We start from the raw sequence: 14740 nt of genomic DNA, 5'->3' as shown, positions 1-14740 counted from the left end.
TAATTAACAAAGACAATAATATTTACGATAATTGAAGAACAAGCACAGTTAACCAATAAAACATTAGGGTTCAATACATCCTGCACTCAGAGTATCCGCTACCTTTTCCCGGTACAATTAGCTCATAATCTTGACAGCATAGAGACAGTGACTCGTTTACTATCCACATAACAAGTGCTCGGTACCTCGATTCTATACCACTATCGACTACCGACAACCGGCTAGCTATCGAAATTTTGATATTTAGAATGTACTTTTAATCTACATTCAAAGTTAAAGTTTCTACGACGAGGCGCTGATCAGTACCGCGATTCTGTACAGCTATCGAGTATCGACTATCGACTCGCTATCGAAAAATTTTGTATGAAAAATTGATCAGCGCCCCTAGCGGATTTTTGCAACAACTTTGTTTTTCAATGGCGCCATTTTCCACCAAACATTAAAATAAAATAAAATTAAATAAATTATTTTTTTGCTGGAGCGCACTTAGGGGCAATTCGAATTTCGAAATAAAATATTCTTTCCATTTTCAATTTTAATAAATTATTTAAATATTCTTTATAAGATAATTTTAGGAAGACGAGGCCAACGAGGCTGAAAAGGTATTGTCTCCTTTGCCAACTTCAACGTAGAAAAAAAAAGACGCTGATTCTTTTTTGTGTTGATAATGTTTCGTTGAACAACATTAATTATGATTTTTTTATATTATTGATTTATTTTTACTAATACCATTTAAAGTAGACTATAATTATTATTTATGAGATATAATACCTTTCATGATTATTTTTTATCCACTATATAATATTATATTTAAAATTAGTTTATACACAATTATTTCCAATAAAATTTTATTTAAAGAACAAATTTTCAGAACGAATCTTTTTCTCACTTTAAATGTCAAGTTTTCGATACTCGATAGGTCGCGATTCTCTGCCGGATTGCTGCCGGTTTCCTAACGAGTTGCTCGATAGCAATGTATGGTATTCGATAGCGTGACGTTAGTATCGAATGTACAGAATCGAGGTACAGTAGCTCAATTTTCTATTACTATCGACTACCGACAACTGACCTGTCATCGAGAAATTTTGTATGAAAATCTGATCAGCCCCTCTGACGGGCGGAGCAGAAACTTTTTTGACAGTACATGCTAAATGTCAAAATTTCGATAGCTAGCCGGTTGTCGGTAGTCGATAGTGATAGAGAATCGAGATACAGGTTCATACAAAATTTCTCGATGACAAGCTGGTTGTCGGTAGTCGATAGTAGTAGAGAATCGAGCTACGGGTCTGTACTAGCCCTACAACTGTCAATCTTGAAGGTAATAGGTAGCTATCCAACGTCCTTAACGTTCGACAGCTATGAATTACAGAACACAATCCGAAGACCCTATTTCTATACTAATTTATGCAAAACTACTTTCTAAAGTTCAATTATAGCAATAGTTTCTAAACTTATTATATTACATAAAGATGAAATATGTATTCCGCGTTCGTAAATCTTTAAATTATAATAAGTGAACTTATAAATCGATAATTGACAGTCAATTAATGTGTTGACTTTATAGTTTGAATTCTTAAGTCATAAATATGACGTTGACATTCCCTAGATTAAGCGTTAAAAGTTCAATTAAAAGGCAGTTTAATATATGAAGCGAGATTATAAATAGAATAAGAAAGATAAGTTAATGTAGGCGCGCAAACGTAGCGCGGATTATAGGCTTAAAGTATGAGTTATGACGAGCAGATATTATCTGTTGCTGTAAAGATGAATAGAGTGCAGTGACAGTAATCTGTGTACAAGAAAATCCTCAACATAAATCATAAAAACATTGAAGATGTAATTGCTATTTCTTTATCCAGTATGCTTAAGTCGATTCGTTAAACACGACTTTTATTTGTAAATGCAATTTGTAGCTATAGAGCTACGCAACGTTTATGAGATCTTAAATATAAAGAGAACGATACACATCACCGCGCCGATTTTATTAAACTGCAAAATACAATAACAGAAAATACTTTTTTGTACTCAGTAAGTTTCTTGCGGCCTACGGAAACGACTTTCGTATCGCCCAAATTTTAAATTTTACGGTTCAAGTATCAATAAACCATGTAACGCTTTAAAATTTGGTCATTTTAGTTTTTAAGTATTAAATTAACGCCGACCATATCTAAAGATATCGCTATAGGTAGAGCAAGCAATTTAGACATCGCGCCGCGTTAAAGAACTCTAAATAGATAGGCTGTATGTATTATGTACACAATTGAGAGTAATGTAATGTGTAGTGAATACTGACTGTCGGTGAGGTGGTTGAAGGCGGTGACGTCATCGTTGAGCCTACCCTCCATGCGCCGCAGCTTGGTGCTGAGGTCCCGCGTGTGGAGGAACAGGAACAAAGTGCATGACACCGCTACGAGAGCTACCAGCTCACTCGTCCTGGAACAAAGAAAAATACGCTTATTACCGGCTGAACATTTATCAATTTATTATCATATAATATACATAATGTCACACCGGTTATACCTGAAAGTTTAGGCAGGTGAATGAAATACCTACATCCGTGTTTCGCCGTTAACAATGTTAGGCCCATATAATAGGGGACGAGCCTTTTGCCGTTTACTAAGCACGTTACCAAACTCGCGGCTACTGATGAGAAATATTCTAATAGAAATTAGAAAGAGTAGTATGCTCGACCCGTGATGGAACGTGAGACCTAATGCTGAGCAGTCGGATACACTGCTGACCGCGCCACAGAGACAGACAATTTATTTTCATTTATATTTTTTGGTATAAAAAGCACCGCCTTAGTCTCTCCTAGTCACACTAGTTATTTTAGATACTGTATCTGAATTTAGATTCTAGAGATCTATTAGACTTCTAATTTTGTGTTTACAGTTGCTTATGTTCGTAAGCCCGTTACGTAAGATACGAAAATATTACAGCAACGGTTTTTCTATCATTATGATCGGGAATCGTGCGCGCTCTCCTAGTTGGACCAAAAGCAAGTAATTTCTTACAAAACTATTTTAGAGCATAGTTGTCTATGGAACATAGAAAATGGCAATAAGTAGCACGATTCTGTACAGTACTTTCAAGTATCGAGAGTTTAAGTTTGACATTAAAAATGTACTGCAAAAATGGTTTCTACGACACCCGCTAGAAGCGTTGAACCAACTGCCATACAAAGCTAGTCGGTTGACGGTAGTCAATAGCGGTAGAGAATATATATAAAAATAAAAGAACTATACATTTAAGATAACGTAGGCAGGGCGACTATACTTAATTTCACTCTACAAAGATCTCAGCAAAAGTATATACGTTTTGTTTCCCGCATCAATAAAAGGCATCGTCACAAAGAAAGCAAAACTACTCTTTATATCAGCTCTCGAAACACGAAAAACAAGACTTTGACAACCATAATGAGAAACTGTACGTACACACAAGGTGTGATTTATATTCTTGTTAGGAGCCGATCAATCACTCAATCAGTACAAAAAATGTGTATAGTCAAACAATTCTGATTCATTGCCTTTTTTCACGACATCATTTTCAAAAGATTTCATGTAGCCACACGTTTGTGTTATTACTTACGCTTTTTGCTTTGGGATCACGCCTTTAGATCAAAAGGGTTGGAAAAGTAGTTTGAAAGTATACCCCGTATTCGCTCTTATGTGACAAAGCCAATTTTTTTAATAGCTGTTTATTCAGCAAAATATTATCTTGATTTAAAATGAAGCGCCACAATAATGAACCACCGAAAACATGAATCTTCATTCTAGGATAAAATAAATACGTTGTTGTTCGTTGATAATACAAGGTTCATGGAAACTCAAGAACAAGAACAGAAGAAGAACTCTTAGAACTCAAGAGATCTAAATTACAGCACCTAGGTAGTTTATAGTTTTCCTGATAAAAACAAAACTTTTGTTAATAAAATTGCACATATTAAACTTAATGAACTGCTGTTAAATTACCCGGTACTTGTTATGATTATAAATAGTCCATTATATTAACTCGATGTAAACATACCGTAATTAATTTGCCTCTACTGTTTTTGTAAAGGTCAAAAATCTTTAAGATATAGACTTTATGCTAGTGACTGTCGGTACTTTGCAAGAACATTATCTTTGATGGAAAGCTTAGACATTTTAACACTCGTTTATACGGAAGATACGTCGCGTAATATGCCAGGTTTCACACGTGCTAATGAGCATTTCAAAGTAATTATGAGTAGCTAAGTTCGCTATTTAAAGACGTTTATACCTTTTACTGTCAACTGGTTACATCATCACGTTAGTAGCAATTTTCTCTATACACACTTGACACAGTGCTAATTTTCTTTGCCTTTCCCTGAGAACGGTAGTTCCTACAAAGGTAAAAGCCGCAACACATTATCCTTTCACCTTTGATACTTTCGTTTCTCTCCCACAATTAAAAAGAACGTTCCGAACATCTAATGAAAGGAAATTAAGACACGCTACCGGACACCAGTGATTATGTAAATTAAATCGTACCAGCTTCTTCAGAAGTTCGTAATAAATGCAGCAGTAAATGTTACTTGTTCCTTAACTATGTAAAAATAAAACCGGAGATTTATTGCTCTGGATAAATTTGCATAAATTACGTCAACACGTTTATCTATTTTAGTAGAAACATTGTCTGATCACTTTCAGTAACGTTTGAAGTACTCTTATTCTTTTTCATTTTGTAAAAAAATCTCGCTAAACGAAAAGTTCTCTCTGGAATGAGAAAACATTGTAAAAGTCAGGGCAGTTTGCTTAACTAATTGAGTGATTATAATGAAAAAAGTCGTTGTGAAAAATGAAAGCATTCATTTTTAATGGCGACGGGAACGTTAACTGGACTTTTACGTAGAATTAATCATCATACCTTTATTAAAGTGAGCTCATTTTAATTTTCTTTTGCCCTGCTGTTTTATAATGTAGCTACGTTATCCATTATATTACAAGGGAATTCTATTAACATGAAAAGTAAATATCCTAAGAAAGTGCTGTTTAAAAGCTCATCATGTTTCAATCTACGTAAAGGCGGGAGAGAATTGTAATAAAACTACGAGGGCGCACGACCAACGATGACCATGTCTTATTTTTTGCAACCTCATACCTCTTATTTAGTGAGGCGTGCGAAGATATCCTTAGACTCGAGTTCGTGAAGTGTCTATTAATAGATGTGAACTAAGTCTTCCAACATGTTGTGTACAATGCAGAACTCATTTAGGAATGGTAAATAGGTATTATTTTTTGTAAAGTGACTATCCTATGCCTTAGACTCCATTCGTTTATTAGTTCAGTTTAGCAACATAATATAACTATAGGGTCTTCTCTCAATAGCTAGTGATATTTTTGGAGGCAATACCGTCGATGAACATGATCGCGGAAAAAAATGTTTCACTACTTTTGTTTTTTGCATTTCGGTAGTACTCACTCACGCATCCAAATAATCATCTCGTCGAAATGAAAAAAAAAAGGTTCTAAGTGTAGTCAAAACATACGTTGTCAATCAGACATTTATCTGCAAATTGGTGTCAAGTCCGCACTGTCTTCTCCTTATATGGACATAGTATATGGCACAAGTGTAAAATTATCACTAAATCGTTAGGCGGCCAGAGTAGCACTGAAGTTAACGGACATAACGATTTGTGAACCTTCAATGAATGAACGTCTTAACAAGACACTTACAATGTCGTTTATCACCACATAGTAATGTAAGTGTTAATGAAGAGAATGTATTGACAAGCACAACCATCTCGTTATAAAGATTGAATTAATAGACTTGTCACTGTATCGAGGCTCTACTAAGTCTACAAACCTTTGCTTATGATAATTTTTCTATTTAATTTTAATAAAACCTATTAAAAGTACCTAGGCTAGTAACTAGGCTTAAAATATTGTGGGACTACAGACTTGGAATTATATTATTTGGGTGTGTATGAATATACGGATATTTTCGCTATTTAAAATATTTTTTCGTAAAAAATTACGGGCAGTAGCCAAGAGCTCGATGCGATTTAAAAAATATAACATGTCAATGAAATGCAAAAAATCTTTCTTTTCCTCTTATGGGGAATTGATTAATGGATTTAATTAAACCTGCAATCTATCTATTCAGCCCATTTCTACTTACACTTACTCGTAAGGTTAGTCCCCCCTCATATAAAACCTATAATTGTAAATCTACATTGTAACTCTACAGGTTACAAGTTACAAGGACCAGTTGCGAGATACTATAATAGATTATTTAATTAATGCTACCCATCCCTAACCAGGTTAGACTATAATGGTTATTAGTAAAAGCCTTCTAAGACATGATCAAAGTTACAGAACTCCTCCTCTCATTTTCGATATTGTTTATTCCCCGTTTTTGTAACATTTTTTACTAGTTCTTTGCTCCTATTGGTTGTAGCGTGATGATATATATCTTATAGCCTTCCTCAATAAATGGGCTACCTAATACTGAAAGAATTTTTCAAATCAGACCAGTAGTTCCTGAGATTTGCGCGTTCAAACAAACAAAAAAAGAAACTCTTCAGCTTTATAATATTAGTATAGATTTAACGGTCTAATACAAAGTTCAAAAGTAAATAGAAATATAATACGAGCTATTGTTGTTTTACAATTGGCGCTAATAGCAGACATTATGTGAAAACGACTGCCATATCTCAAAGCTTATTACACGATTCGTGAGCCTATTTTTTATGTTTATAATATTTCATAATCATATGAGTGATGGTATATCCTCTTATCATTCACAACTGTATAGTTGTATCCCCGTTATAGTATGCCAAGTAGTGCTATATGATTTGTGAACTTTATTGCTTGAAAAGGAAATGAACGGGAAATTGGTAGGTCTCAACTCAGATCACTCTTTAAATTACGTGTAGAATATTAAGCCATAGGCTTCAAAAAACGTACCCTACGAACTTATACACTATAGTATGACAACTTTGTTGAGAGCCTTTTATGCAAGGCTCGCGGCTTGTTGAGCTATCGATCCCAAAATTTTGCAAATAAGAATTTTGAACATCAGTGACTATCTAATCTGTTACAGCTAATTTGTTTTAAAACTTCACAGTCTTATTAATTACAATCAAGGTAAATCATGCATGAAAAGACTCTCTATTAATAAAGTTGTCAGACTGAAGATCTAAGTAGGTAGAGTCTGCTGCTATGGCCAAATTGCATTGACAATAAAGAAAGGAAGAGGATCTAAGTTATTACTTAATTATTCATGTCTATCCGGCTATTATTAATCTAACCAGTTTCAAAATTTAATTACATAACCTTTCACTTAGTAATGGTTGGTCGGATAAGGATAACATAATTCTTAGAGACGATTAAGTATACGGTAATAGGTATGTATAAAATGTTGTAGTGGATAGACGAGAGCAAATAAAATAGAAAGTGGTTGCCGTGTCGTGTATGCAGCCTTCGTACACGTGATAGTACAAGTAAATGGCTGAATATAGCGTGCTTCCTGTGCCTCCGAATTTAAAAAAAACTATTGTTTTTTATTATTTTATTGACTTTCGCGTGCGTGTGTGCCATAAAATGACATGTCATGCTATAAGTTAATATTATTTTTCTATTTTTATAAAGTAAGTGTGTAATTAAGTAAGTGATTTTGTTAATAAAATTGTAAATATAATTATTTTTAAATTATTTACAAGCTATCTGATTAAGCTGTCCGTAAGCCAAATTTTTGTCTTCAAATACGATAATAATGAAACTACCGAATTGTATTTTACTTATATGTAACTGAGAAATAAATAACAGCTATGATACCAAGAACAATTTGGCAAAAGTTGAATAACTCACAAATCAAACTTGTACAAAAAACTAAGAGAATAAGGACCTCGCCTTGGGAAATGAACAGACAATTACTAAAGTCAATAATTTTCTAAAGTACGGACTATTCAAGTAAAACCATATAAAATATAAATATATATGTAAGTATACAATTATTAATGGTATATAACCCCTAATAACAGCGATGTGTGATCGCGTGCGAGCTAAACATAGCACTGAAACACGTGCCCAGTGCAGCGTGCACGGGAGCAGAATAAGAAGAATAAATGACCAACCATCTGAACAAAAATATATATGTGCAATTTACCCGTATTAATGTACTGCATAAATATTCTATATATTTTCTTAACTCATATTAATAACATATCCATTTTTTACCTCTCAACGGCGCGATTCATTTCCGCACCGTTTAAATGAAAGAAAAATGAAAATAAAATTCATAGTTTCTTACACATCCGCAATTTCGTTGGGCTTTTATGAATAATTTCAATTAGAGTTGTCTATGAATATAACAGTTGTTATAAACTATATAGCCGCAGGTGTTGTAAACTTCGTAACGAAGCTTGTAGTGGGCCTCAATACAAGTAGATTACTAGTAGTAATTGTTCATGGAACGAGTAAAATACAGTACCGCAATTTCAATATTAGAAAGTACTCAAGAAGCAAATTTTTTCACGCTTTTATCCGTAACATTTTTTCCATGACACGGTTATCAGTACTTTTTTAGGTTTCCATTATTTCCATAAAATCGCATTTGGAATTAATCTCGGCGTACAGATTGCAGCTTCGGAATCCGGTTACTCGGTCATCGCGAGAAATTAATATTAAAAACAATAAACCCACATAATGTTGGCCACATTAAAAACATTAGACACTTTTCTCACAATCTTTGAGACAATGTAAAGTATGTTATAAGTTAATTATTGTTATAGTATAATCTACGTTAATAAAATAAATAAATGATCAATAAAGTAAGGCTGACGTGTGCTACAATGCGGTGCGCTGTTATATTAACCTATAAATAACTTTCACAGTTGGGTGGTGCGCGGGCGCATCGATCTCGCCGCATGCACTACATCAACTCGATGCACCCATTCACTAAACATATAAATCATATTCGGTTTATTTATACTTATGATTATGAATCTTCTTATTTATTACATCATATATTAAGTATGTGTACTAATTAAGTATGGCCGTCGGCGTATTACGTCATGGCCGTAAATCATTCCCGTGATATAGTCGTAGAAAAGAAATTAGTACAGGGAATAGAAAAATGCGTGTAGTTAATAAATTAATTATGACATTAGTCAATTGCTAGATTAATATTATAATTGCAGCTTCTTTATTAATCAATAAGAATACATATTTTATCTTAAGTTTTAGCTTATCTTTACTACCGACTTTGTTTTATTCCATTATCGTTGACACTATTTAAATATTGAATTTCTATAATGACGGCAATAATTCAACAGGTGGTTTCTTAAAAAGATATAATAATCTAAGCGGTTTTAATCATAATCGAATACCATTACTTACCTAGAAATACTTAAGTTCCGATACCTATTTATATTACATTCAACGACTTAGTAGTAAATTTTGGCACGATCGTTATTCCCATCTAAGATCTGTATCCTTCTTTTATGGATAAAAATGTTTGACATATTAATCACAAGCGTAGTTAGACTAGTTAGCAATACAAGTGGAAATGCGAACGACTATTGCAATAAAAATAAATTCATTTAGCTATAAAGTAGTATAAAGTCTATGAAGCGATTCTGATTTACGAGTTGGAACATTTCAAAGTCGCTTTGTATTTGGTTTCCACTACCGTGTAAGTAGGTCTCCTACAAATATAGTTTTAAAGAATCTAGTACGTGTTACAGTTTGTTCGCAGTTTTACACAGTAAAAGATAATTACTTGAAAATTGTTGTTTTCGGAATAAACATCGCTTATATTTCCGTCCGACTTAGTTTTCTTACTGTTATTATCTTGTTAATGAGACGGGAGCTGAAAGTGATCTGTGTTACGATAGTCCTGTGATGTAACAAGTTTTATTGAATCACTTATTGTAAGACAAGTAGGAGAAAATAAAACAAAGAAGATTGATCTCCGACAAATCTGTTCCTGATCCATAAATGGTGAAATCAATGTGACGAGATTAGGGCGCATAAAGTAGGCGTGGATGTAGAAAGCTCTGATAAATACGAGGCAGGCCTAAACTGTGGCGAGCTGGAGGCGCGATTGGAAAGCTGGGTGCAGCCGGTACACTAACGGGTTGCAGCTTTCCATGCCAAGATGCGCTTTCTGATATCAAATACCATTATACTCGTAAATGCACCATTGTAACTGATTGCTCCGTTCAATAGCTTTGATGAACTTCAATGATCGTAAATAACGAATGTGGGTCGAATATTCCCGTAGCGGCCTTTCCAGTCAAGTTGTTACTGAAGTCAACTGTATATTACTATCGAACGGCAGTTAAAATACGTATTATGAAAGGAAATATAGCTGGGACAAAATTATGAGTTACTGTAAACTTTCGCGACATTATATCGATGTTTATAGATTATACGGAATATGAGATGGTTCACCTCTTAGAAAGTAGACAATTGCAGCCTAGAACTAGAGCGAGTGCGGTTTGACTTAGTTTTCCTATTTGTTGATACATATTTTTCCTTGACTGTATTTAAGTTGCACATACAGCAATGCGATGTTTAAACCTATATTCCAGTTTCTAAATGCACAATTTAGATATTCCAAAGACATCTAACATCGCAAACGTAGACATTGTAACAAAGGCACACTTAAAAGAGAATTTCTCTTACATTTTTCATAACCATAAATGGTAAAATCAGATCATAAGGTTAGAGCCACACTCAATGGCGGTAATAATCGTTATATTGTACGTAAATGGAGTATAAAGATGCGAGAGTAGGTACTTAAGTAGCGTGGACATCACGGCCCGCAGCGCACGAGAAATCGTGGACTTCGAGAGCCTCTCGTTAAGATTATATTGAGGCGACTCTTCCTTTGAAATTACCTATTAAATACACGACTGTTTTATACCGATTAACCGATTTATACCTAATTAGGAAGAGCGTTATCTTGTCATAATGTTAACTTCATTACGGAATTTTCCTCAAGATGAAAAGTATTTGGGCAGTGGTTACTAGTTACATTAGATATACATATATATTTTTATCACTCATCTGTATGAAAGTTGAGTCTCAGGCTGTTTTACCGCTGTCCGAAAAGTATTCGGGTACAAGTCTGATATTTTTGCGTTATGAATTGGATCATAACGCAAAAATGTACTTTTTTAATACAAGAGCTGTCAAAAAGAAAAATATTCGATCAAGGTAAAAGCAATTAAGTAAGTCCCTTTATTAATAGGTTTAATTAAGAATGCATATTCATAGAAACGAATGGACATGACGGCTATTTGTACTTAATTTAACCTCTTAGAAAGGATTTCACGACAAGAAATTGTTGAAGCATTTGCATATTGATGCGATTGTAAATGCATTGGGAATGCACAGATTATAATTAATACCGACTTGTTCAACTTGCTTTCATTAATGTTTGACATAGAACTGAGAAACATTTATGACTTTTTATTATTTTTTCATCAGTTTAAAGATACTCGAAAACTGTATCAAAAGTCAGACCGTTTTCGTCTAATATTGAATTGTTTAGATTTAACTTGGGATTTGATTTTTTTGGTAAGAAAGCTTATTTTTTAATTTTCCTTTATCAGATTGGAAATTAGCATTTCCTTATACTTATAAATTCTTCGGGGAAAATCGTCAGTTATTCCGGTCCCCGACCCCTACTACCGTTGACCCACCGGACCGTTTACGTACTATATTTTTCAAGTTCACTAACACTTAAACAAACATATACTTAAGCGTTATAAACACGAAGACTACAATTAGTGTTTAACGAGAGCTCTTAGAACGTAAAGTGGCGAGTAAAAGTATATGTACATAGTAGTATTTCATTAGGCTACAACCGTAATGGCTACAGTTAATTCGGTAATGACTGTAGTTCAACTACTCGAGTTGTGTTAACGTTAAGTTATCAGTTACGTGTTCCGCAAGTTCATGTTAAGACGACATTACACTTGCGCGAAGTTTCGTAGGTGACATGGATACGACGGATTTCTATAAATTTCAACAGTAAAGTGAATCCAGACTTTTGGTACTTATAACCACCATTTCCTCCTACGTAGTACTTCGCACCTAGCGAAAGGTGACTAGATTTTTATGACATACGCTGGAGGAACTAGTTAATTTTACATATAGAATATCTTGTAGAATATAGTAGTTTAGCTGTTTGCCTATTGTAAGATGATTACACACAATGATTGCAAATAGTTCGAGACTGCACTTTAGAAATCTCCATTCCTACTGATCAAACCTTTTGCATTTTTTCCAGAATCCAGAATCTTCCATAATGAATTTCACCGGTTACGTTAACTAGCTAATACATATATCTATACCTTATTTTTAAACACTATATTTGTTTTTATTTCAATTTAATACTATCTTTGTAGTGTGTAACCGGCACAAATGTTAAAGTTTGTCGCAAGTAATCGGTATGCCTCGGCACGAAGCCGCGAATACATATTAGCGTTCCAGCATTATCTACCTACTAATGTTTACTCCTTTCAAGAGATAGGTACTAATGTAGATAACGATTGTATGTATACAGCTGTACCTAATAACTAGCAGAATTATTCAAAATAAACTTAAATTTATCGACGTTTGGCTTATTTCAATTTGTATGAAATAATTCATTAAAATGACTTTTAAATAAAAATCGGCTTCATGTGTATTTTGCCTACGTTCCAAAGTCTGTTAGAAATGTCATCGATTTTTCACAACCGAAACAAGCAAAACCACTTATTACGCGGATAAAGCCATAGATTATATATAGCCAGTTTATAATAGTTGTCAAAGTTAAAGTTCACGATCTAAATAAATGATTCAATGTTTGTCGTCACTAACTTGTTTCCCAAATGTTGTAACTTGACATTCTCCATGACTAAGTAAAGTAACTGAACAATACACGGTCCATAGTCTAATGTCTTAGTATAACAGGACTTCGGGACACTTTGAATTAGTTGGAAGTTCATACAAACATTCTCAGGGTTCATGTGTTCATTATAACTGTTAACTGCTATGCGGCTCATACGAGCACTTTAATTAAAATTACTTCGGAATATCCTTGTCAAGTCACACTATAATAATTTATCCGCAGTTGTCTACAATTTATTCACTATGTACCTAATTGGAACCTGTGGGATATTCTAAGAATTTTAACACTATATGGACACACCAGTAGCGCGATGCAATTGGAACCATTAATCGAGAGTTTAAAACGTACTGCAAAAATAGTTTCTACGAAGTCCGCTAGAGGCGCTGATCAGATTTTCATACGACATATTTCGATAGCTAGCCGGTAGATGGTAGAGAATCGTACTACAAAAAAGTAACATTTCGCCCACTGAGACCTTGGTCTTCATTTATAAGGTACTTGTATCTTTTTTATATCTCTTATAATTATGTAAATTGTCAAATTATTTAGCAATTTAACTGTAAGAAGGTACCGAAAGTGTTACTTTCGTATTTACCTATATATTATGTATGTATGTTTGTAAGATATGAAATCAACGCTAAATAATACTTAGTAGCAAATGAGTTGAACGCAACAAAGTCTTACTTAACCCGTCATTATATCCATTGATTGACGTTTAAATTTGTATGATGTTTTGTACTAAGCCCTTTCTAAGAAAGAGCTTCCGAATGGTGAAAGGTGCGAGTAATCGATTTCACGGTACCCGATAGTCACTGACGGACAGTAACTATCTACATTTTATTCTATACTTATAAAACTACAACCTCCCCAAAGCTGGTTTTTCTTCATTTCGGAATCAACCGTAACAAAATTAAAAGTAAATAAGTAATCTTATAAAATGCCTAATTTTTCTTTCATTTCTCATTGGCTCCCGCTTGCTTTTAAATAAGAAATAACGATAATAACACGATGTCCTTTACAAACAGCCTATTCATAGGTTCAGCTAACATTATAATTACATTCGTTAGGATTCGATAAATTAATTATCGTGTGTAACCCGAGCTGTTCAGGTACTATCATTAACGCTGGCCTAGCGGTACACAAAAGGAGATTAATGTGCACATGCAAATATCATCAATTATGCATAATCATACATTTGCGGTATGTTAAATAAACGGAAACCGCGATTTTCTATACCATACAAATTCTTTATTTATATAAAGAAAAATAACCCGTTAATTCGCTTTAATTGGCCGACGACATTTTATATTAATTAGTGAAAAAAAGGAAACAATTTCTCACGAGTATATTCATTTAAATAAAAAACTGTGGGAAGACATTTCGCGTTTCATTATTGTAAGAATATTGCTAAGTGGGTAAGTAAACTTGCTAAAATAAGCTAACATTTTAATTGTCAAGTTTCGTGGACATTAAAATATACAAATTCTCGCATTCCTTAATAAATTTCGAGGGTTATTTAATCGAAATCTTGATCTGAACAATAAAGATCACTGAGATAATAAAGGATGTAAACTTCAAAGCTGGATACTTAATAGCTGGCCACAGAAAGGCCCGTTACATTACTGCCCTGTATTTAATGAGCGCTGCAGACACAAGGGCCTGCAGGGAGTGTTTTATGTAGGATGTACGCAAGTAGTAATCCCCGATGACACCAGAAATATGCTCCTGTGGTGCGAAGCCTTTGTCGGCGCAGCGCCCGCGCATCGCACAAAAGTAATTAACCAACATTCATTTATCAAGTGCCCACGCCATTGTCGGAAGCAAACAATTTTTATCGGAACGACAATATTTATTAACAACATCAAAGAGTTAT

General features: G+C 34.0%; 1 protein-coding gene across 3 annotated transcripts in view; it reads right to left on the bottom strand.

The window, feature by feature from the left end:
* Positions 1 to 14740, bottom strand: part of pip (heparan sulfate 2-O-sulfotransferase pipe) — a 74191-nt gene that overhangs the window by 39262 nt on the left and 20189 nt on the right. For 2 of the 3 annotated variants that reach the window (XM_076122672.1, XM_076122671.1), the window contains exon 3: positions 2294 to 2433. In XM_076122672.1, coding sequence (XP_075978787.1) covers positions 2294 to 2433 — 140 coding nt within the window. The remainder of the gene's footprint in view (positions 1 to 2293; positions 2434 to 14740) is intronic. The other variant, XM_076122673.1, reaches the window with a different exon arrangement.

This window comes from Anticarsia gemmatalis, chromosome 14 (assembly GCF_050436995.1).
Source record: "Anticarsia gemmatalis isolate Benzon Research Colony breed Stoneville strain chromosome 14, ilAntGemm2 primary, whole genome shotgun sequence".
NCBI lineage: Eukaryota > Metazoa > Arthropoda > Insecta > Lepidoptera > Erebidae > Anticarsia > Anticarsia gemmatalis.
Note: the sequence above shows the minus strand (reverse complement) of the source record. Positions and strands in the feature narration are given on the sequence as shown.